This window comes from Gossypium hirsutum, chromosome D09 (assembly GCF_007990345.1).
Source record: "Gossypium hirsutum isolate 1008001.06 chromosome D09, Gossypium_hirsutum_v2.1, whole genome shotgun sequence".
In the NCBI taxonomy this organism is placed as follows: domain Eukaryota; kingdom Viridiplantae; phylum Streptophyta; class Magnoliopsida; order Malvales; family Malvaceae; genus Gossypium; species Gossypium hirsutum.
This window is the reverse complement of record NC_053445.1, coordinates 45,980,871-46,005,973: the sequence shown is the minus strand read 5'-3', so window position 1 is coordinate 46,005,973 and position 25,103 is coordinate 45,980,871. Positions and strand designations below refer to the sequence as shown.

At 34.9% G+C, this 25,103-nt stretch overlaps 2 protein-coding genes across 2 annotated transcripts in view; both read right to left on the bottom strand.

The window, feature by feature from the left end:
• Window positions 1-4,656: 4,656 nt before the first annotated feature.
• LOC107891024 (WAT1-related protein At2g37460) lies at window positions 4,657-6,921 on the bottom strand. The gene is made up of 7 exons (XM_016815654.2): window positions 6,463-6,921; window positions 6,305-6,367; window positions 6,097-6,213; window positions 5,778-6,021; window positions 5,530-5,691; window positions 5,218-5,369; window positions 4,657-5,135 (listed from the first exon to the last, which is right to left on the bottom strand). Exons 1-7 carry the CDS (start codon window positions 6,660-6,662, stop codon window positions 4,916-4,918), a joined length of 1,158 nt encoding a protein of 385 aa, XP_016671143.2. The 5' UTR covers window positions 6,663-6,921; the 3' UTR covers window positions 4,657-4,915.
• Window positions 6,922-12,794: 5,873 nt separating this feature from the next.
• LOC107891025 (ras-related protein RABE1a) overlaps window positions 12,795-25,103 on the bottom strand; it is a 25,512-nt gene continuing 13,203 nt past the window's right edge. The window contains exon 9 of the mRNA XM_041100966.1: window positions 12,795-13,066. Coding sequence (XP_040956900.1) covers window positions 12,983-13,066 — 84 coding nt within the window. The 3' untranslated portion in view covers window positions 12,795-12,982. The remainder of the gene's footprint in view (window positions 13,067-25,103) is intronic.

Below are 25,103 nucleotides of genomic sequence, written 5' to 3'. Positions count from 1 at the left end.
ATAGTATTCTTTTAGGCTTTGTTTGGTAGAATGAAAATGAAAAATTAAAGGGATAGAAAAATAAAAAAAAATGAAAAATATCAATTTTTTTCTTTACACAAGTGTGGTTAGATGAAAAAATAAAGAGAAAAAATAATTTTATTTTCTTCCATTGTTTGATAGAGCTGAAAAAGGAAAGCAAAGAAAATAAAACATTCGAAAAGATACATAATTTTAAACTAACATACATATTTTTCTCCTCTCATCATTCTAATTTGGAATAATTAGTTTTTATGCATTACGGTGCAACGACATAGTCAAAAAATTTAGATAGTGGGGTCAATTTTTTAATCATTAAAATGTTTATAAATCTCTCATAAACTAATGCATAATATTTTCTTCCTCTACTTCACTAGTAGACTTTCTTTTAAAATATTTTTCCATTTTTGTTTAACAAAAACCAAATATATCTAAGCCTTAAACACATAAAGGTATTCACAAAGTCAAAATACAATTATAAATTTTCTTTAATAAAAAGAAAACGACGTTAAGTGTCTTTTTGGTGCCCTAAGAATACAATATTTCAAATTTTCAAACACAAGAAATTTCTAATCAATATTCAAGAAATTTAAAATTATAAATACAATCAATCCTAATATCTTCAAGGATTTGTATTAATCAACCTCTACAAATTATTACCCAATCACGATATTAGAAATTTTATACGAAATCATTATCTCAAAATTATTTAATAAATAAAACAACTAAAAGAGTAATCAATCCTACTTCTCTAAAAGAGTATTCAGTAAAACTTGAAAAAAAAATAAAAGTTGTTGTCGAATTAGAAAGATCCACTTGAAAGTATTGAAAAGTTGAACTCATAACTTAGAAGTTCTAGAGAGTGTGTGAGAGATTAAGGGTGTGTTTGGTTCAATGGAAAAGAAAATAAATTTTAAAGGTACTTGGTAGGGAAGAAAAGTGAGAAGAAAGGAAATCGAAGAGATGATTATTTTTCATCCTAATGCATAAAAATTAATCATTCCAAATTGAAATGATGGGAGAAGAGAAAATGAGAGAAATGCGTATTTAAGTTCAAAATTATGTATTTTATTTTCTTTCATTTTATTTATTTTTTAACTCTATCAAGTGATGGATGAAAAGAAAATTATATTTTCTTTCAATTTTTTCATCTTTACTACCAAGCACACCTATAGAAAAAAATAACATTTAGCTTTAGAGAATAATCTCTATTTTCTATTTTCTTTTTCTTTTTCTTTTTCTATTTTCTGAAAATTGAAAAATATGTTTGGTAAATAAAAATAGAAAAAAAAATCAATAATAAAATAGTGAAAACGCACTTGGTATGTATTTTTCGAAATAGAAATGAACAAAAATAATTAAATAATTAAATAAAAGTATAATTTATTAAAAATGTATAACAATAGTAAAATAAAGTGTAATTAAATAAAAAAATTGCTTCTAAAATATTTCCAACCAAAGTAAATTTAATGCTTAAAATGAAACTTAAATTTTTTTTTTCAATCTTTTCTATTTTCCCAAAATATTTTAATTGAAAATAATGAAAACATGTTTTTTTTAAATCTCTAATTTCATATATTTTTATTTTCATTTTCAAAAGCTCATTTAAAAATTTTTAATCAAATATGTTTACTTCACTATTTTCATTTCTTAATAAAATAAAAATGAAAACGATCATTGTTTCTTAATAAAATAATAAGAGGTCGGGTTCGGGCCGGGCCCGGAAAAAATTTTGGCCCGACTCTTAGACTCGAGCCCGGCCCGGCCCAAAATATGGGCCTAAATTTTGCCCAAGCCCAGCCCGGGAAAAAATAATAAGCCTAACCCGGCCCGATTTTTAATAAACACAAAAAAATATTTTAAAAATAAAAAAAAATGTTTTTAAAGTATTTTAAAAATAAAAAATAAAAAATAAAAATATATATTTATTATATTTGGGCCGGGCCGTGCTCGGGCCAAAAAAGTTGAGTCTGAGCCCGACCTATTTTTTTGCCCAAGCCCATATTTCGGGCCTATATTTTTACCCAAACCCTCCCATATTTAGGGCGGGCTGTCGGGCCGGGCCGCCCGGCCCATGGACAGGTCTACCTGAAGCCAAATGCACCCTTATATTTTCCATCTTTCTATTTTTTTTATCCCTTCAATTTTCTATCTTTCTAATTTTTTTTCACTCTACCAAAGAAAGTTTAGAAATTAAAATTATTGAATACATGTTATGATTTAAGGCTGAACTCAAGTTGCACAATCGGAGGCTCGAATTGGTTCAGATATTATTATTGTTATTATTATTGCAACCATCGCATTATATCTTAACTTCCAAAATTCTTGTACAAAAATAATTAAGTTGTTGAGTTTCATCATGCACAATTATTATATATGGGTTTCCATTTTTGTCATGTGCGAATTAGTTTTAGTTTGGATTATTTTAATTTTTAATCTGTTTCTATTTAGTATTGGTTTGATTCTACGTTATAGTTTCACAAACATATATTTGTACTTCTGAACTTTAAAAAGAGAATTTAGATTAAAAAAGAAGAAGACGACTTAGAGAAAGCCATTCTTTATGGATCTCGAAATCAATTTGGTTGCTTCTAAGGCAGCAAAAAAACAGTTTGGCTTCGAAATTTCCTTATAAATTTTGAAGTCAATTCATGGTATGGCGAAAGCTATTATATTGTATTATAATAAATAAACAAAACACATTAATCGAAAATGATCATATTATTTGAGAGGTTGTAGCTGACAAAATAATGGATGTAGTCAGAATCACATCTGAAGGCAATCTTATTGATTCATTTAAGAAAATTCTGGTGGCTAGGAATTTAGATAAACATATAGAGGGGATGAGAATACAAAATATGGCTCGTCTATATCATTCGGATAAATGAGAGATTATTAAGATTTAGTGTCCTGAGTATAGTTTATTCGTCATTTTTTAACTAGATCAATTTAATAAAATTTCATTATTCACATTAACATCATTTGTATTTGGACTAAAAACTAATTAGTTATGGTCCAAAGTATATAAGCTAAAATCAAAGTGCAAAAATTTTTGTTATAAAAATTTTACCAACACATACATAACAAGTTTATAAAGAGACAATGCCAAACACGAGGGGACATCAATCTTTGGCACTACTTAAAAGTTACATCAACAAATGTGTTAAATTTTGTATCAATATTTTTTATATTTAAAATAAAATTTACTGTTAGAAGTTGATGTAGATTTTTTGTGGGTTAATATTTCTTTTGTTTTATAATTTTTTGTTTAAGGGTGTAAAAAATCCTCAATTTAAAAAAAAAATAATTAAGTTCTTTTTTTTTACACTCAGTTGGGTATTAAACTTTCAAAATACACCAAAAAAGCCTTCAAACTTTTTAAAAAAAAGCCATTAAGCCTTTTTTTTTACACTCATTTGGGTACTTAAACTTTCAAAATACATCAAAAAGGCCCTCAAACTTTTTCAAAAAAAAATTAAGCCCCTGCTTTTTTTTACTCAATTGGGTACTTGAATTGTCAAAATGCATTAAAAAGACCCTTTGACCGTTAACAGTTGATCGTTAAAGTTAACTGGCCCTAATTTTTTTTAGTTAAAGTCACATCGTATTACAACCATTGTATGACATGTGACAAAAAAATTAATAAAAAAATTAATAAAATTATAAAAATTATTAAATTTTAATAAAAAATAAAAAATAAGAAAAAAATTATAAAAATCGTAAAAATATTTAAAAAAATTGTGAATTTTTATACAAATAATAAAAAATTATAAAATGCATAAAAAATAACCTTTAACCATTAACTTTAACCGTTGGCCGTTAAAGCTAACGACTCTCGATTTTTTTCCAGTTAAAGCCATTACGTGTCGTAACACAACATGACATGTGACAGAAAATGATAAAAATAAAAGTCAAATAATTATTCCACATATCATTATTTTTAGTAAATAAAAATTTCAATTAATTATTTTAAATATCATTAAGTTTATAAATCAACTTACAAAATTAAATAATACTAAAAAGGTTATTATTCTTAGATTAGGACTTAAAATTTGGAATATGTTAAAAAGGGAAACGAAAAATATTAAAAAAAGTCAAAATGTGGGTAGCCCTGAATGTATGTGTGCATTGGTTACGCACCAAAGGAGCAATGAGCTCTTGGTGGTACCCCATAGTTTTGGTTGGTATAGTGATTCGTGAATCATCCTTGAGAAAAAAAAAAGGGTGATTCAAGCTTAATGATTACAAATGGTTCCATGGCTGATAATATCCAACTACGTAATATTTTATGTTGGAAATCATTTTGTCTGATGATAGTTAAACTCGAATCAGAAACCACTACTACAACAGTGGAAGATGCTAATGACAATCAGATTTCAATACTTCTTTAGGTAAAAAAACAGTCAAAAGGTAAGAAAAGAAATCGCATTGTCGTGAAATAAAAAGGTTTGTGCATATTACTAATAAAACACTAATCAACCTATCTTCTGTTTAAGTTATGGGATATATCATGGTTTGTGGATTGATAGCAATGGATTCTGAAGCCAGAAGGCATATCTAAGCAAGTCAAATAAAAAAGACGATTCATGTCAACATTTCATTAGATACTTAAATATGCTTTATTTGAGACAGAAAATATATAAATAAAAAGGAGCTCCTTTAAGCTTAGTAATTACAAATGGTGGATACATCCCCTGGGGATCTATAGGGGAGGAGTGCGATTGGATGAGTGAATGAAATCCACCCAGAATCATGAACTCACTCAAAATAATATTTTATAGTGCAAAATCATATCATGGGATGACAGTTTACAGTTGAATCAGAAAAGCACTACCATAAGTTGCAAGTGATTCCCCCCCTGTTTTAGGCTAGTGGATGATGTTTATGTTGGAAAATTTTAGACGATAATTGAATGCCTTTTCTCTTGTAATTTTTCATCTCTGATCGAGGTTCCTTTGGTGCCGTCATCAACTGTGATACCCATATCTATTTTAGCTGCTTCTATTATTTGCCCATCCATTAGTGGCGATGGTGGAGGTGGAGACTTCATGTAATCCTTGTTTTTACCCCATAACACCAGATATAGACCCACAATTATGACGGTAGCTCCAATCACCCTGCATAACATAACATAACATTGCATTATTATATCAGCTTTGTTTTTTTGGGGGTTTTTTAAAAAAAAAATTATGAAATTACCTTCCCAGAAACATTTGTTCAGCCAGAATGAAAGAGGATATAATGGCTACAATAACCATGCATAGGGGACTAAAAGCTGTCACAAATACTGGACCTCTGTGTTTCATTATCATCCCTTGAATGTAATAAGCAAGTCCTGAACATACAATACCCTGCAACCATGCAATTTTCAGATATTGTGTTGAAAAATAAAATGATATTCGAATTATGGTTTGAGAATTTCGTCACCTACTTTAATTTGATCAAATTTTTATCCTCATCATGTTATTATTAATATAATATCGGTAAATAATTGGTGATTATAATTCTTACAGTGTATGCAGCGGTGAGCAACTTGGTGTCCCATTTAATGGCCCAAATGGCAGCATTTCCCTTTTCCATAATCAAAGCAGCTATTGTACCTTCAAGGGTGCCCAACAGGCATATCCAAACTGTTAGAGAAAGGTCAGCTGGATAGGTTTCCAGAGTGATTGCCTATGAAATAAAAAACATAAAAAGTTAAATCATAATTAAGCAAATCAATGAACAAATATTAGAGCAGAATTTCGTATGTCACTTACTTGGAGAATTACGAAACAAGCATAGCTGAAGCAGCCAATTGTGATGAGTACACCACCTTTAATGCAATCGTGGAGATCGGTCCCGTTTTTGGATGCTGCTTCATGGTTGTTTCTTCCCTTGGTCCAAAACAACTCAAGCACTGGTCCTTTCATCAGTGTCATCACCATCGCTCCTGCAACTGTTGCAAGGGTTCCTATAATCTTTCCATGGCTACGGATGGACCTTAACTTCACCTTCTCAAGCCTACAACCACATGATTAAGCAGATTTTATTGAATATTCATGAACAAAACTGTTGATTTGTGGGGTTCTTTTCTACCTGAAAATCCAAGCCATAACGAAAGTTATAGCAGGAAGAATATTGTACATGGCAGTTGCAAAGGTTGCAGTTGTGTATTTCATTCCCAAAAAATACAAGTTTTGGTCAATTACTGGCCTGCCAAACAATATATATTAACATTGTCAGATGTTATTAAACTTGATGGTAAAAACAGAAAGCTGTAGTAAATTGAAATTTGGGTAGTTACTCCAGTAAGCCTAGCACCATTATTTGGATGAAGATTCTCATGGTCATCTTAGGCCTCACTTTCCTGTCAAACAGAAAAGAGTAGATTGCTAAAAGGGTAAAGATGGCACGAATGGAGTTTAAGAGAGAGAGAGAGAAAGAAGAAGAAGAAGAATATACTTGTCGAGCAAAGCAGCGAAAGGAGCCATAACAAGGGTGGCAATGGCATGGCGGTAAACAACGAGTACGTAATTGCTCATCCCCAGGTTTAATGCAGTCTTAGATAAGATATCCATGCCTGCATACCCAACTTGCAAGAAAACTGCAGCAAAGAATGGCTTATACCTGCCTCCTAATGAACCATCTACTTGGTTCTCCATTTTTATCCTATGGATTTATGACTTCACTCTCCAATTCAATTGCTATAATATTAACTTGTAAATCAGCCAAGTTTATTGAAGAGATGAACTCATTGAGGATGAGGAATTTTCTGCCATCTATTTCTTCCTATTTATATGCTAAAGTTGATACACTTTTGATACCTCATAACTCAAGTCTTTCTCTTGCAGCTTTCAAAAGGAAAAAAATTCTGTTGCAGAACATTTATTTTACTATTAAGGTCGGGCCCAATTAATGGCCGCCTATAACTCGTTGAATTGTTGTTTTTAAAAGAGTTTTTATTTTATTAAAATATGGTACTTGTATTTTTTTTTTAAATACTAACACACTACACTCGAGATTATTAAACTATTTAATACGTTTACGTTTTGGTTACTCAATTTTAAAATGCTACAAAATGATTATTTAACTATTCGAAAATTTTCATTTAAGTTACTGAATTATTAAAATCATTATTGTATGGTTTTCTCTGTTCACACCGTTTGCATCAATCGAAAACTTTCCTTCTCTCTTTTCTTCTATAGTTCAGTTTTTTCATAAAATAATTTTGAATGTCATGAATCTGCAAATCAAAATCCAAACCATTTTCTTCTTTGATCTCCGGCACTGATCGTTAGATCGACTTAAATTTAAGTTATGTTCTTTTGCTCGTTGACGGATATTGATCTAGCATATCGATCATTGAGTCATTGCCTGGAGCTCACTGGTTGAGCTTGAAAAAAACTTAACAAACCTAATAACTTAAATGAAAACTTTTGAATAGTTAAATGACATTTTTTAACTTTTTAAAATTAAATGATCAAAACGTAAACTTACTATTATACCGAATAATTATACTTATTTTAATATATTTAAAAATACCTCAACTTAAAAAAAAAAAGTTGCAAAATCATTTGCAACTGGACACAATGCAACTTAGGGTGGGTTTGGATGGGCGATTGGGTGCGGTGCGGTGTGTTTAGCTTACTTTTTGTCTCACGCTATAGTATCGCTACAGTATCTAATCTCACCGCCACCGCTGTATTTACACTAACCGCAGGTAAACGCACCGCCCATCCAAACTCACCTTTAGCTAACTTATTGCGGTATTTTAACCCATTTATCTTGATTATTTTCTATAAAAAAGTATTGGTGTGACATTATTTGGCAAGATATTAAATTTGAGGAAGTTAAAAGCGACAAGAATCTCTTTAATGAGAAATCTAATTGAGAGGTAATTTTATTATTTTATGGCTATCATACTAGCTGGGTTATACAAATCTAAGTATATATTGAGGAATTTGTTATTATTTTATGTACAAGTAAAGTGAGCACTGGCTCCTTAATTTTAAAGCAACTTGCTTTAGGCTTGTAAATCAAAATCTATTTGTGGCTAAAGGTGAAAGATTTAGTGAGAGAGCGAATTTAGATAAATAAACAAGTGTGAGTTTATTATATGGTAAGTAAAATATTATATCTTGTAATATAAATTTATAGTAATATTTTCTCTGGATAAGATTAATCTATAGATATAGAAAAAGGTTTCGAACATAATTTGGTATTCAAAAAAAAAAAAACTTTGTTGATGGAAATTTATGGGTTTGGAGGATTTGATTTTGTGATTTTCTTGTGAAAGTTATTTGATTTAATGAGATAACAATTCAATGGGATTTTTGGAAACTCCTCTGGAAAGATGATGTATCTTTTAAAAAATAAGTTGTTTTTTACAATAATTAATATTTTTTATTTTTTATTAGAATTAAGATTAAATTAAGATAATATGTAAATGTTGAGAGTTATATTTTTCAAAATCATGATCAGATTGATACAATATATAAACATCGAAGATTGAATTTATTATTATACTAGTTTTAAAACTACCACGTCATCTCTTCCATTACCTAGTTAATGGAATTGGACAACAACAAAAAAAAAAAAAAGACAAACATGATTAGTTAGGTAATTATTTTGTAACTTTTTTATAATTAAGTGATCAAAAGTGAAATTTAAGTATATATATAATTTTTTATTTGCGATGTAGTTTACTTAATATTTATCAAATTACATAATCATTAAATAGTATTTATTATTAACTATTTATACCAATGACAACAAAAAATTTCTGTATTGACCCCCAAAAAAACCTAAGAATAACTCAACAGTGAAATGTTAGAGCAATTAAATAAAATTAAAAAGATATATATTTTTTGTTAATTTTATTAATAATCATATCGCGAAATACTTTCATCTTTTTCTTTCTCCTAAAAACATAAAATAAAATATGAGAGGCGTTTTCAGTTTTTTTTCATGTTTAAAAGCAACTCCTTTTAATAAAATAAAAGGAGGAGGAGGAGGAAATTTAAAACGAAACGCACACTTAATGGAAGCAAAGCAAAACCATTGTCTTGTAGATCAGATGTCAATGCCACTTCTTTAATAAGTTTTAGTAGCTTTGCGTGGTGGAGTTGCTTTTTGTTTTTGTTATTTTGTCCCGAAAGTTAAGGTTTAAAGACTGTTTCGTGTCTGCTTTGCATTACTCCATCCATATAAACATTGAAGAGTAAAAAGGGCTTCCCTCAGTTGGGTGCCTTTAGACAATCCACTCCCACATGAACAAGATAGGGCTTTTCTTTTTTTTGGATATTTGGTTAGGCAATGAGAAGGGTGTATAGAGTGGGTGATATGGACCAAATTGTTTTCCCAAAGCTGTTTGGGTAAATTTTCAGAAACTTCCAATGATGAGAACGTCAAAAGGATGATCTAAATTTGGTTTTAAGAGTGTATTTCAATTCAACGCCTATTATCCTATCCTAAAAAGGGAAAAAGAAAAAGAAAAAAGAGTGTGTTTCAATGCTTAAATCTTCAATTACTCTTTGATAAGTAAAATGTGGAGTATGTCTCGTATTTCAAGTCAAAATAGAGAGTGACATCTCAATGTCGAAGAATATGACGACACGGCGAGATATAAAAATATGCATTTGATTCTTTGGACGACAATTTTGGGATTATTTCTTAACTAAACCCTAAACATTTAATAGTATATTGCATTAATTACCATCTAAAGTGTATCTAGGGTAAGTGGACACCAAATAACATGTAGCCTATGTAAGTTACTTTAGAGCCATCGAGATTAGTATGTGAGTTAGATCTAGATACAGAAAATAACACAGTTAAGAGAGAATTTTGTTTTTTAGTTTGAAGGCTTTTTTCTTTCAGGGTTTTGATTTTTCTTAGTTTTGATTCTCCCCCTCTTATATTTTTCTCTTATTTGTGAAATTTCTTTTTACCCGTAATTTTTTATCCTCTTCAAAAAAAAAAATTTCATGTAAAATTTGTGTTTGATCTTTTCAATTTCTTCTTTATTTTACTTTTCTTAATCTTTTCAATTTTTTCTTTATTTTACCTTTCATTACTTACACGAGTTTATCTTTGTCCAACTTTCACTTGCATATATTTGGCATGTGTTGGGTTGATTAAAAGAGATATTTTAGGTCCCAACACCCATGCTTAGCTCGCTACTGAATTTTGATTAACACCGCCAAAAATATAATTCTCATTTAGCTCAATCAATAGCTCCATTGGAGGCTCTTGAACAATTATGATTGTAATGGGGATCCCACATCGGAAGTTGTGGGTCAATTCACCAAATTAATTTATATAAAAATAAAATTATCTCTCTCCACTTATTAAAATTTTTTTTTCTTTCAATATTATTACTTTTCTCTCAAATCTATCCTCTTCTTCACACAAAAATTTTTATAAGAAATGTGGCTAATCTTTTATTACATTTTTCTAATTTCGTAATTTTTTTAAAGCTTGATTGGTTAACCGTTACAAAATTAGCACTGTGACTTTCTTGTGATAAATTAAGAATTTTATGTAAATTAAAATTAAATTTTTATTAATTCAATAATTTTGAGAGGTTGATCTTGCATGAAATTTCTGAGTAATAATTTTTAAAAGTTAATTATATAAATCTCTAAAGAAATTAGGGTTGATTGTTTTATTGTAATGAATATCTTGAACATTGGTTAAAAATTTAATAATTTTGAACAAAATTTGTATTAACCTTGTATTTATGTTCAACTCGTATTTCACATATTGTATTCTTATATCATAAAAAGGCACTTAAAATAATTTTTCTTTAATAATATTATATTTTATCTCTCTAACTACATACTAAAATTGCGAATAGTGAAAAGACGCTAACTAAATTATTTGTTATTATATCTGTTCTTTTTTATATATAATATCTAGAATTACTTATAGCCCCTCTCCAACCCAACCTCTAGAAGGATAATGCGCTTCAGCGCACTTAAACCCTCGTCTTCTTACACTAACAACAATACTGATACCTGTCAAACTAAAACTCAATCGGCATCGATATAAAAATTTAATTTCTATGAATTGTTGTTGGTTTAATACTTTAATAATATGATTGGTTTTATGAAAAATTTTATGTGTTTAAAACTTAAATTTATTAAGTTGATATTTTAATAGTTTTAAATTTAATTATATTATACAATAATTTATGGAGGGTTGTTGCTAAGCATTAATGTTTATTTAAAAAAATAAAAATTTTGTGGAGCGGCCAGACTGTTGCCGCATGTTTTGTAAAAAGTGAAATAGTGTTAGAAGATGAACACCACTTTATTCTTTTATGCATCGGGTAATTTATTTGTGTAGCCCATAGATGAGTCTAAGTTGAGGCATTTTTGTTTTTGCTTATGCATATTCCACTAATCACAAAAAGGAGAGCGGATAGGACGAAATTGCTTTCTATTGAAAAATCAAGCTCCATTATTGGTAAGCTAAAGGAAGGTTAAGATTTATTCTTTTCTTTTATTCCAACATGAAAATCTCTTATCAGATATCTTTCTTCAGCTTTATTGTTCAGTTGTTTTCTTGAATTCTTCAGAGGAAGGAAGACCATTCCATGGTGAAAAAATGAAAGCCTTATTGTCCTCTCCGTTTCATGGCTTACGCTCCCACTTGCTGCACGTTTGTTTCATTGCGCCATTTCTGCATGCATTCGCACTAACATTTGTGCTTTTAATGAAATGTGGGTCTGATGGGTGGAAACCCTCTCTCTCGTGATTTATGCTGCGACTTGACTGCCACTTAAACCCTAATGAATTTATAGTGAAAGAATATTAGACTCTTCTTTTCTTTTTTCTGGTCAATAAAGAAGATTAGACCTGTGGTCGTAAAGGAGACGAAAAAGATACCTCAGAAACCAGAGATAAAAAGAGGGCGGGGGGGGGGGGGGAAGAGCTGCCTGACATACCCTGTGATGCCATAACCATTATTTCATCATTGTTCTGATTCAGCACTACAGCAACAAAGTCATTTTAATTGTGATTCATTCTAGATAAATATAACAATCGTGAATGTCCAATTCGGATATAGTGGCATCGCCTGTTCATCAATTTGACTCAGAGTTGTGATTATTCCCAGTATTGGCTAATAATTACCAACTAATCAATTTGGATTCTGGTAAGCTTTATAGAGCAAGTTGAGGAATAAAAATATATAGCAGTTGAAACAAATCAAGATAAACATGACAACACGACTCATCCAAATGCCCCAATTGTTTGTGATATCAGAAATACGTCTTTGTAAACTTAGTAGTGCGTTGTAACAAATAATGATGCTACCTACCAAAAAACTAAAGCAGCATTTCCAGGTGATTAGGCAATGCAGTATAACAAAGTACATTCCATCCCATCAGTGCAATGTTAAATGTTACCTAGGCCAAGGAGCCTACCATCCTCCTCAATCCCATCATCATTAACAATGTATATTTGGGATAACCACGGTTAAGGGCATAAATCAATCGAGCCTGAGCGAGTTTACTTGGGTCCAAGGCTTATTCTTACCTATCTATCGAACAGGAACAGGGTAATCAATTGATCCTAATCTGAGTTTTAACTCTGTTCAGAGAAGAGGAGACGTAAAGGATTAGCTTGAACACGATCCTTTCAATTTGTAGACATAAACTTCACAAATCTATTGATTCAATTATGCTCCAATTCCTGGCACGATGTCATGTGGTTCACCAATTTACCAGGGTTGTTCTTAGTTTCAAATTCCAAACATCAAAATGGTAGGCAGATTTGCCTTCAAGCACGTTATTTAAACAAATAATCTAATATAATTAATATTGCAAAATACCAAGATCTAATAACATTTCACACCAGACAGTAGCAGCTGTAAAATAATGATATGCAGGAGAATATAAACAAATTAGTTTTCCCAGGATCAAAATGGCACCATATAGAAGAAAATGCACTCTTCAGATCTCATCCGCTATGTAGTTTGTTCAAGCTCCACAGCAAGATGATTTTTGAGCAGCTGCCGCAGGCCTAGCTCCCTGGTCTTGTTGGTTAATTTTGATTGCCTGTGGCTGTAAAGACCCACAAAAAGTTAATAAAAAGATAACGATATATGTAAATTAATTAGAATAATTATCACAAAAGGCGTGTGTTAAAGAAAAGGATTTGCACAATTATCAAAAAAATGCATATATGTTACGAGAAAAGTTGATAGTTCGAGCAAAAGAATCCATACCTCAGCCTTTGAATCAGTGTCAGCAAGTCTTTGCTTGATATCCCTGGCTATTGAAAAGAAAACCTCCTCGACATTTAAGTTCGTTTTTGCACTCTGCAAGATAGAGTAGCTCTTAAGCATATAGAAAGATCAACTACAAAAGTAACTACAGCATCTGCAGTAAAAATTACATACAGTCTCAAAGAACTTGATGCCATATTCGTCAGGATAATAGATGTCAGAGTGAGGTTTAAACAAGGAAGGTTTAATCATTTCGATCTTTACAGTTCGCTAACACAAGAAAGCACATCCACCATTACACATACAATCACTTAATATGCAAAAATGACATCTGTTGACACCATTTTTTTAGGATGAAAACGGGGTCGCCACCAATCCTTTTTGACGAGGTGTGATCGGGTCACCTCAAAAAGTAGTTGTTTTTAATAAATGATTTAATTTTATTAAAACAACGATTTTGGTCTACGAAATTCAGAAAAATGAGTTCGGGAGCCGGTTACGCACGAGGAAGGATTAGCACCCTCGATACGCCCAAAATTGGTACCTAGTTGATTAATTAGTGTATTAGTGTCGAAAATTGAAAATTTGAAAAGTTTTAAAAAATACGATCCTTAAAAGAAAATCTGATATCGTGAATTGAAACATAAGATTCTCTTGTTCCGAAGGAATATCACATCCAGCACGTTAGGACACGATACTCTAAACCATCGAAACCAAGATCACCTTATAGTTTAATGAAACCATACTTTGAAGCTTTAAGAGGATATTTGGCTATTTAGTCAAACGAGAAATCGAAACCCAGCACGTTAGGGCACGTTTTCTCGAGTTTCCAAACGCGAAATATTGCCTTATTTAGAAAAATTTTCTTTTTGGTGTTTAGTGTCAATGCTTGTCAAAACAATAACGAATACGACAAGGTGAGCAAAGTAAACTGAGTAACAACAATGCAACAGGCAAAATGAAATGACGAGGCGATTACATAAACAAAGCATACAAATAAATAAATAGAACTAACATTTTAGAAAAAGCACAAGTGTACATGGATAAATAAACTAACAAATAACAATGACGACAATAAATACAATTATGTAAATATATATATATATATGCATGTATAATTTAAAGCCATGAAATAAGAAATATATATATATTACAGAATATGAAAACATAGATAAGTATGTACATATATATATATAATCGGTAAATATTATAAAAAATGTAAATGTGTATTTATATATTTACAAATCGTGATAATATGAAATATATGTATGTGAATTATAAAATATGTGAAATATACAAAAAGCATTTTTAAGAGTATAAAATATATAAGTATGTATATGATGTAAAATATGCATAAATATATGTAAGTATATAAGAATTATGAAATGTGAAAAATATATTTAAGTATGTATAAGTACGTATATATACATATTATAAATATATAAATATATAACAAAGCGTAAACTAATAATAATAATAATAATGATAATAATAACATTGGAATATAAAAGAAACGAACATAAAATTAATAAAATATTAAAATAAAGTGAAATAAAAAATGTTAAATACGAAAAAATATGTGTTTACACGTACGTAATAAAATATACACTAGTACATAATTATAATAATAGTAATACTAATAATAATAATAATATAAAAATAATAAGGATATTTAATAAAGATACAAAAATAAACGAAAAAAAGGATTAAAATTGAATTAAAAACAAAGTTGTAGGGCCAATTTAAAATGAAAACAGAGAAAAGGGACTTAATTGTAACACGCGTGCGACTTGGAGGGTCAAAAGCGCAATAAACCCGAGTATTAAAACGTTGCGCGGCATGGGGGACCAGAACGAATTCAGGGCAAAACCATGGAGCCAAATTAAAAATAAAAAAACTTTGATTGTAAACTCCCAGAAAGGCGGAAGGGCTAAAAGTGCAATTAGCCCTTCCAAAGAAAAACACGCGGATCCTCCCTGGTGCGGGTCGGGTCGACCCGACCCGTGTTCAAAACGACGTCGTTTCATTTATTTAAACCGGGGGTCCAAAACGGTGCGTTTTGACCCCCTATAAAAGTCAAAAAAATTTCAAAAAAAATCATTTGTAAAGCTGAGGGAAAAAAAAAGAAAAAGGGAGAGAGGAGAGGGGAACTCGGAGCGATTTCCGGCAAGGGGGGGTCACCGGACGGCCACCGGAGGCTCGCCGGCGCCGGCGCCGGCCACCGCACGCGGTGGCCGGAAAGGTAAAATTTTTTTATTTTTTTTGTTAACTCTTTTTTATGAATTTATGCTATGTATAGGTATATAATAGATGAGTTTTTGAACAAATAAAAAAAATAAAAGAAACCTTAGATCTGACTGCCTTTTCGGGTGTTTTTCTTGCTTGAATCTGCTTTTACTCTTGTATTCTTAAGTAATATTACAACTGAAAATGAAAGGAAAATCCCCGAAGAGAGAAAAAAAAAGTCCCCTTTTCGTTCTTGATTTTGGCTTTTTAAAGCCGATCTATAAACACTCATTTCTCTTTTTTTTTGTTTCTGTTTTGTTTATTCTTTGCCCCATTCCTCGCATGCTTCCTTTTGCTGTTGTTTCTGTCTCTGTTGCAGGTGGTGGGCACGGTGGAGCAGGTGGGAGTGTCAGACGCGTGGGGCGTGGTGGACGAGGAGGTGGAGCGGCACACATGCGGCGCTCATGGGCAGTTGGGGCTAGGGTTTGCTGTTGCTGAAAGTTTGTTATGGGCTATTAGGTTTGGGCTTGAATTTGGGTTTGGGCATTTTTGGGTTAATTTTTGTTGTAATGGACGAGAAGTGTTTTACTAGTCTAGTTTGTTTGGGTTGGTTTGCTGGTATGGGCCCGGGCAAAATGGGCTCGTACAGCTGCCCCTCTTTGCTCATTTTCGCGTAACGAGAATAGAGCAAAGACATTAAAAGGGCTAATTTTGCCCGGTCTTGCCGAGTCTTGACTTTTTGGTGCTCATCTTCTTCAAGTAGCCTTATTCCAGTCTGCTACGTCTTGTTGCTTCGATCCGCTCTACTGCAACTTCAGATACGCCTTGTAGCTTCAATCTACTCTGCTACGACTCCATGGGGATGAGATTTGTGTTTTTAGTCTGCTCCACTACTGCTTAGGGAGATAAGACTGAATGTTGTTTTCTTCGATCTATTCCACTGTTGTCCAGGGAGATAGAACTACCAGCTTCAATGTACTCCACTGTAATCAGGGAGGTAAAATCTGCCATCTTCGATCTTCTTCGCTGCCAAATACAGGAAGGCAAGATCTGTAATCTTTGATCTACTTCACGCCAAATACATGAAGATAAGATCTGCTTTCTTCGATCTACTTCGCCACCAGTATGGGAAGACAAGATCTGCATCGTCAATCCACTTCCTACCAATATAGGAAGACCGGATCTGCTACCTTTGATCTACTTCACGCCAATACATGAAGACAAGATCTGCTTTCTGCAATCTACTTCGCCACCAATATGGGAAGACAAGATCTGCATCTTCGATCCACTTCCTACCAATATAGGAAGATAGGATCTGCTACCTTCGATCTACTTCACGCCGATACATGAAGACAAGATCTGCTTTCTTCGATCTACTTCGCCACCAATATGGGAAGACAAGATCTGCATCTTCGATCCACTTCCTACCAATATAGGAAGATAGGATCTGCTACCTTCGATCTACTTCACGCCAATACAAGAAGACAAGATCTGCTTTCTGCGATCTACTTCGCCACCAATATGGGAAGACAAGATCTGCATCTTTGATCCACTTCCTACCAATATAGGAAGATAGGACCTATTTACGCCTAGTGTTTAGGATGACATGATCAGAATGAATCAAATGCTCCTAACTAGATGTGTATGTATTATATTTGTAGAATGTCATGAGAATGATCCATTTTTAATGCTTAGGTTGTCATTCCTCATTGTTCATCAAGGTTCTATCACTGATGCCTTCTTGTTCAGCCAGTACCTTTGACAGAAAACCTAAAGAAATAGATGCAATTTAGACTATTCTTTCTCCAATGCTTCTAACCCTTAAGTTTGGTCAGCTCTAAACAATAGTCCTGTTTCAGGTCCTCGTGTTATTTAGAAACTTTCAGAGTAATATGCAGAACTCCTTCTGCATGTGTATTGTCAATCCATTAATCGTTATTTCAAAGAAAAATGCTTGAAAGATTATTAAAATGTACAAAATAAAATTTTGCTGAGAGCAAAGCTCGAAATGAATAAATCAATCAAGATAGCAAACTTTGCTGAGATATGATGAAAAAGATTATCACAATGAATAAGATGAAATTTTATTGAGAGCAGAGCTCTAAATGAACAAATAGCAAATTTTGCTAAGATGTAAATAAGATAAAAAACAGGTGCCCCAGATATCGCAGCATGAGCTCCTCTGCACAAACTCTGTGTTTAGAAATCCTAAAAGACTTTGTTGATGCCCCAAGATGTAGCATCTCTCCTTCTTGTTAATTCGGAGAAGACAAAACTACTCTATGCCTCACCTTTGATCGAAAATTCGAATTGTCCATTCCTGGGTTTTCAATTCAAAGCCCCTTTGGTCTCAAGGTGCCCTTTGCGGGTTTTCGCCTTGGCCTCTCCCTTTTTTTTTTTTTTTAGGCAAAGTACCTCTTCACTGAATCCGAATTCACAGGATTGGGCAAGCTTTTGCCATCCATCCCAGTTAAAATTAATGCCCCTCCTGAAAAGGCCTTTTTTACTACATAAGGTCCCTCCCAGTTTGGCATCCACTTTCCTCTGAAGTCCTTTTGTATGGGAAGGATCTTCTTCAGTACCAAGTCCCCTTCATGGAAGTTTCTAGGACGAACTTTCTTATTGTAAGCTCGTATCATTCGTTTCTGGTACATTTGACCATGACGGATAGCCCTTAACCTCCTTTCTTCAATCAAGTTCAGCTGATCATATCGGGCTTGGACCCATTCTGCTTCGTCTAACTTTAGTTCTGAAAAAACTCGGAGAGAGGGAATTTCAACCTCAATTGGTAGCACTGCCTCCATTCCATAAACCAAAGAGAATGGTGTTGCCCCGGTAGAAGTCTTGACGGACGTTCGATAAGCATAGAGGGCGAATGGCAACTTCTCGTGCCAATCTCTATAGGTCTCAGTCATTTTCCCCACAATCTTTTTGATATTTTTATTGGCTGCCTCCACCGCACCATTCATCTTCGGACGATATGGCGATGAGTTGTGGTGCTTGATCTTGAATTGATTACAAACCTCTGCTATCGTGCTATTATTCAAATTTAATGCGTTGTCTGATATGATCCTTTCAGCCATTCCATACCGACATATGATTTCCTTCTTTAAAAACTTGCTGACAGCTGTCTTTGTGATGTTGGCGTAAGAAGTAGCCTCTACCCACTTAGTAAAGTAGTCAATCACTACAAAAATGAAACGATGTCCGTTTGAAGCCTTTGGCGATATCGGCCCAATGACGTCCATGCCCCACATGGAGAAAGGCCATGGGGAAGTCATGACGTGAAGAGGTGATGGAGGCACATGAATTTTGTCTCCGTAAATCTGGCATTTATGGCACTTCTTAGCATACTTGATGCAGTCTCCTTCCATGGTAGACCAATAATATCCAAATCTCATGATCTGTCTGGCCATTGTGAAACCGTTAGCGTGTGTTCCACAAATACCATCATGGACTTCTTCCAAGATCTGCTTGGCCTCCACAGCGTCTACACATCTTAACAGCACCTGATCTTTTCCTCTTTTGTACAGGATTTCTCCATCTAAGACGTAACCACTGGCCAGCCTCCTCAACATTCTCTTGTCATTCTCAGTTGCTTGGCTTGGGTATTCACAATTTTTCACGTATCGCAATATGTCCTGATACCAAGGGTTGTCGTCCTTTTCTTCTTCCTCGTCAATATTACAACAGTGGGCTGGAGCATCATAAATGCTCATTTGGATAGGCTTCACATCCTCTGGTCTATTTACTTTGATCATGGAAGCCAATGTAGCTAAAGCGTCGGCCATCTGATTCTCGTCTCGTGGGAGGTAACAAAAAGTGATGTCGTCAAACTCCTCAATCAATTCTAGGACTATCCTTCGGTAACTAATCAACTTAGGGTCTCTTGTTTCCCATTCGCCTTTGAGCTGATAAATTACCAATGCCGAATCCCCATATACCTCAAGTACCTTGATTTTGCGTTCCATAGCCGCGCGGATTTCCATGATACATGCTTCATATTCCGCCATGTTATTTGTGCAATCAAAATCTAGTTTACTAGTGAAAGGATAATGATCACCGTTTGGAGATACCAAGACTGCCCCAATCCCGTTGCCCATGGCATTTGAGGCTCCGTCAAAATTTAATTTCCAAGTATTGCCTTCTTGTGTGCTTGCTTCAGTAGTTGCCACATACATCAGATCCTCATTTGGGAAGTCAAAGTTCAAAGGCTCATAATCGTCCAGGGCTCTACTTGCTAGAAAATCGGCTATCGCGCTCCCTTTTACAGCCTTTTGATTCACATAGGTTATGTCAAATTCAAATAGTAGAATTTGCCATCGGGCCATCCTTCCGTTTAGAGCAGTTGACTCCATCATGTATTTCAGAGGATCTAACTTTGAGATTAACCAAGTCGTATGGTACAACATGTATTGTCTCAATCTCCGAGTAGTCCAAACCAATGCGCAACATAATTTTTCAATTGGCGAATATCTCGTTTCGCATTCAGTGAACTTCTTACTGAGATAATAGATCGCTCTTTCTTTTCGTCCTGACTCATCATGTTGGCCGAGCACGCACCCCATGGAATTCTCAAATACTGCCAAGTATAGTATCAGTGGTTTGTCAGGGCAAGGTGGCATCAGTACTGGGGCGTTGGACAAGTAATGTTTAACTCTTTCGAAAGTTTCCTGGCACTCCTCATCCCATACACCTGGATTGTGTTTCCTAAGAAGGCGGAATATGGGGTCACATTTCTCAGTTAATTGTGAAATGAATCGAGCGATGTAATTCAGTCTTCCTAGGAAACCCCGAACTTCTTTTTGAGTACTTGGCGGAGGTAATTCTTGTATGGCCTTAACTTTGTCTGGGTCAATTTCAATTCCCTTTTCGCTGACTAAGAATCCTAGCAGTTTTCCTGATCTAGCCCCAAAAGTACACTTGGCTGGGTTAAGTTTTAGCTGGAACTTCCTTAACCTCAGAAACAGTTTTCTCAGAACTTGCACGTGTTCCTTTTCTGTTCTGGATTTTGCGATCATGTCATCAACATAAACTTCTATCTCTTTATGCATCATATCATGGAATAATGCTACCATGGCTCTCTGATACGTTGCTCCCGCATTTTTCAATCCAAAAGGCATCACTTTATAACAAAAAGTCCCCCACATCGTTATGAATGTGGTCTTCTCCCTGTCTTCAGAAAGCATCTTAATTTGGTTGTACCCGGAGAAACCATACATGAAAGAGAACAGTGAGTATCCGGCCGTGTTGTCTACCAAGGTATCGATATGAGGTAGTGGGAAATTATCTTTTGGGCTGGCTTTGTTCAAGTCTCTGTAGTCCACACACATTCGCACCTTCCCATCTTTCTTAGGAACAGGGACTATATTGGCTACCCATTCTGAGTACTTGACCACCTGTAAGAAACCAGCATCAAATTGCTTCTTGACTTCTTCCTTTATTTTTAGCAAGACATCAGGCCTCATCCTTCGAAGCTTTTGTTGGACTGGCTTGCATTCTTCCTTTATAGGCAATCGGTGCACCACGATATCAGTAGTTAAACCTGGCATATCTTGGTAGGACCATGCGAAGACATCTTTAAACTCTTGAAGCAACTCAACAAGGTCTCGCCTTGTTTCCTTGGCAATGCAAGCGCCAACTTTTACCTCTCTGCCCTCTTCTAAGATCACGACTTCTACTGATTCCTTATAGGGTAGAATTTGTTTTTCTTCTTCTTCCATCATTCTTAACAAATCCGGAGATAAAACGCTGTCTTGGTCACCTTCAAAATCTTGAGGATTATCTATACTCATGTCTTGCTCAAATAGAGACTCTGAATTAGTAACAGAGTCGCTCATCTCGTTGATATCTGAAGACCTGTTATTGGAACAAATGGAGGCCCAAATAAAAGAATCTAAGAATACTTGTATGCATACTATGATTATAAAGGGAATGAAAAGAATGAAAGAATATTTGCTCAAGATGAAACTGAATGATAAGTTTTCACTGAAATTAGATTTTGGACATGTGCCTTTTACAAAAGATTCTTATCACCCCCAGGCTTAGGGCAACAAGTGTTCTGAATATTACTCTGAATTAGTTCTAAATGTTACAGGGATCTCTTCTGCAGTCCAGTTATTCAAAACACTTCCAGGTTCGTAAGGACGAATGCCCGATAAATTCCTTTCCACCCTTTCTTCCGCGGATATGGCATTGGTGTCCAACCTCTCAATCCTTCCTTCTGTAACCTCATCCTTCTCTTCAGGGTAGACAATTCCCCTTGAAACAAAAGTCTTAGATATATGGGGAAAGGTTATCGGTCCCCACTTGACTTCTATCCCGCCCAAATGTGCTCTTCTCTTTTCTTGCTTTTTCTCCATCTCTTTCCTCATTTCCCTCGCATTAGGCTTATATCCCAAACCGTAACGGTCCTGTTTATTAACTAGGATCGGTACTCCAACCCTTCCCTGGAGGTATTTTCCCAATCCTCTTCCAGGCAATGCTCCATTTCCCATCGTTAGCTGTAAGCTCATTGACGTAGCTTTGGATATCTTAGGCTCTGGGATTTTGCTCATCTCGATGACAAATGTGGCATTTGCGAATTCCAATGATCGGAATGAACATTCTATCGCTTCACTATCAGCCTCTATGTATGGCATATCATCGGTGACTGATGCAATGATGTCTTCTTCTGCACCTATAGTTACCAATCTACCCTCTATCACCAACTTTAACTTTTGGTGAAGTGACGATGGTACAGCTCCTGCAGAATGGATCCAAGGCCTCCCCAATAGGCAATTGTAAGATGGTTTAATATCCATTACCAAAAAGTCCACCTCGTATGTATTTGGACCAATCAATAGAGGTATCTCGATTCTCCCCATCACTTTTCTCTCAGTGCCATCAAATGCTCTCACTATATTTTGGCATGATTTCATGTGAGAACTATCCACAGGTAACCTGTTTAATGTGGACAGGGGTAAAACATTCAGGGCCGATCCATTGTCCACGAGTACCGCCGGTAGTATACACCCCTTGCAACGGGCAGTGATGTGCAAGGCCTTGGTAGATCCCATACCACCTGGCGGGATCTCATCATCGTTGAAGAAGATGAAGTTATCGGTATTTATATTGTTAACCAGGCAATCCAATTTGTTCACTGAGATATCTTTAGCGACATAAGTCTCATTTAGCACTTTTACCAACGCATTACGATGTATCTCTGAACTTAGAAGTAACTCGAGCACTGAGATGCGAGCGGGTTGCTTATGCAATTGTTCCACCACGCTATACTCGCTATGCTTCAAGAATTTTAGGAATTCTCTAGCCTCATTTTCAGTCACCGGTGTGTTAATTTGCGGTTCAATTCCGGTCGTCTTCGTTTTATCTTGTTCAACCGCCAAGGCTTTTCCTTTATAAGTTCCCTTTTTGTATTTCCCAGGTCGTAACGTTTTCCACTACGCGTATAGAAACCTGCGTCATTAGCCTCTTCTGAAGCATTTATCGGGTTCTCCTCTCCCGTGATCATCACATTGCAGTCGTAATTCCAAGGAACCTTTTTGCTATCCTTGTAAGGAAAGGCTACAGGTTTTTGGATTATGACCCTTGGTGCCAGTTGTATTCCAGATCTTGTACTCGTTGGCCTTGAAATAATCACCACTGGGTGATTTGGGGCCTTTCCCGTAGGCCCCTCCTCCGAGGCATAAACTTCTCCATTTTCAAGTCCTTTGATCTCTTCATAAAATTCTAGCTCTTTGTTGTTCATCAGATTTTGCACCATGGCCTTGAATTCAGTGCAGTTTTGAATGTCATGGTCTTCTTCAGCATGAAACTCGCAGTACGTCTTCGTTCCTTCGGGCCTTTCTTTTGAATCTTGTTTGATGAGACCTCCTTTTATCATTTGTCTCCAGACCCAACTCAGTAGGGTTTTATCTCTGCAATGTCGGTTTTGATTCTCTTTCCTCACCTTCGATTATTGCGTTTACCCCTTTATCAGCATGGTTGGGTACGGATTCGCTGCTACGTTGGGTCCTAATGGGTTGTCAAACTTCACAATCCCCATCTTAATGAACCTTTCCACCGCCTTTTTAAACCCCGTGCAGTTCTCGATTGAGTGTCCTGGTATCCTGCATGGTATTCACATTGGGCATTCGTGTCATACCATTTGGATATGGATGTTGCATGGGCTCGAGATAAAATGGAGATACTATGTGTGCATCAATAACTTCTGATACAGTTCCCCGTATGTTATTGGAATGGGCGTGATTGAAGTCTCTCTGTGTTAGTCCTTGTGATGGCTTGTATTGTTCCTGCCTCGAGGGTTGGTGACTAGTGGTTATCATTTTGGGGCCAACATATCGTTTGAATGGCTCTTGTATATGTGCTTTTTACTTCGCCTCTTTTTCTTGGGCTGGTCTTGAATTTCGTGTCACTTACGCTCCTTACCGCGTTCTCATCATTTCACCGACATTACCATATCCGAGAAGCTCTTGGTAGCACTCCCCACATGTGGTTGATGAACGGGGCTTTCAAAGTGTTGATAAACAACATGGTGACCTCTTTTCCAAAGGGGTGGCTGGACTTGTGTTGCCACTTCTCTCCATCGTTGGGCGTACTGCCTGAAATTCTCGCTAGGCTTTTTCTCCATGTTTTGTAACGTAATTCGATCGGGTGTTATATCCGTTACATGACTGTATTGCTTCATAAAGCTTGCGCCAAGTCTCTCCATGAACTAACTTTAGCACGACTCAGTTGGTTGTACCATTTGGCTGCAGATCCGATCAAACTATCCTGGAAGCAGTGGATTAACAGCTGATCGTTGTTGACGTATCCTGTCATCTTCGACAGAACATAGTTATATGAGCTTCAGGACAACTATCCCATTATATTTTCGAATTCCGACATTTGAACTTAGTGGGATACTAATCAGGGACCAAACTCAGATCGTTGGCGTCAACCCCGCGATGATAGTCGATGTTTTCCATGACTCTAATTTTTCCTCTAACCATCTACATCGGTCTTCTAGTTGTTTTGGTAGGTTCATTCTTGTTTTTTCTGTTTCTGCCACATCATCGAGGTCCGGGACCACAGGATTAGTGGGATTATCCCCGGGATTAGAACCCGAGCCCATTTGAAAATGCAATGGTACCGAGGCACCAGCCAGATATTGAGGTCTAATGGTAACCGGTACCCTCTGTGGGTACCTCTGGTTGTGCTTGAATGTTAGTTGGGGTGAAACCTGGAGGATAAATGGGTCATCGTGATCTTCCCCGCACGCTACGGGATCTTTCCTTGTTATTTCCTCCAGCATAACTGCTTTATTGGTTCATCACAGTGTTCTGGATTCTACATGTCCTGCTGGATTTTTCCAGTCGTCATGCATCTGATTTGATCTCTCGTGCAACTGTTCAACTTTCCATCCTTTGATCCATTGCTTTTGTTTGGCGACGAGTACCGTGTGATATTTGATTAAATGTTTGTTGGTTTCCAGAGTAACTGTCATAATTTAATTTTATTAGGGTCATTTTATAGATGTAATGCAAATGTATGAGATGAATGCAAAAAAGAGGCATTGATCGAATTCAATTTCATTAGAAAACCAACTAGAAAGCAATTTCTTTACATAAAATAAATTACATATACGGCTTCGCCTTTAACCAAGGCCT

Bases quoted from the DNA above. Each gene is read 5' to 3' on its own strand.
- LOC107891024 (XM_016815654.2), bottom strand. From the start codon at position 6,662: ATGGAGAACCAAGTAGATGGTTCATTAGGAGGCAGGTATAAGCCATTC. The intron at 6,214-6,304 runs GTAACTACCCAA...ATTGTTTGGCAG, and splicing joins ATGGTGCTAGGCTTACTGGA to GCCAGTAATTGACCAAAACT. The intron at 5,136-5,217 runs GTAATTTCATAA...TATGTTATGCAG, and splicing joins GAACAAATGTTTCTGGGAAG to GGTGATTGGAGCTACCGTCA.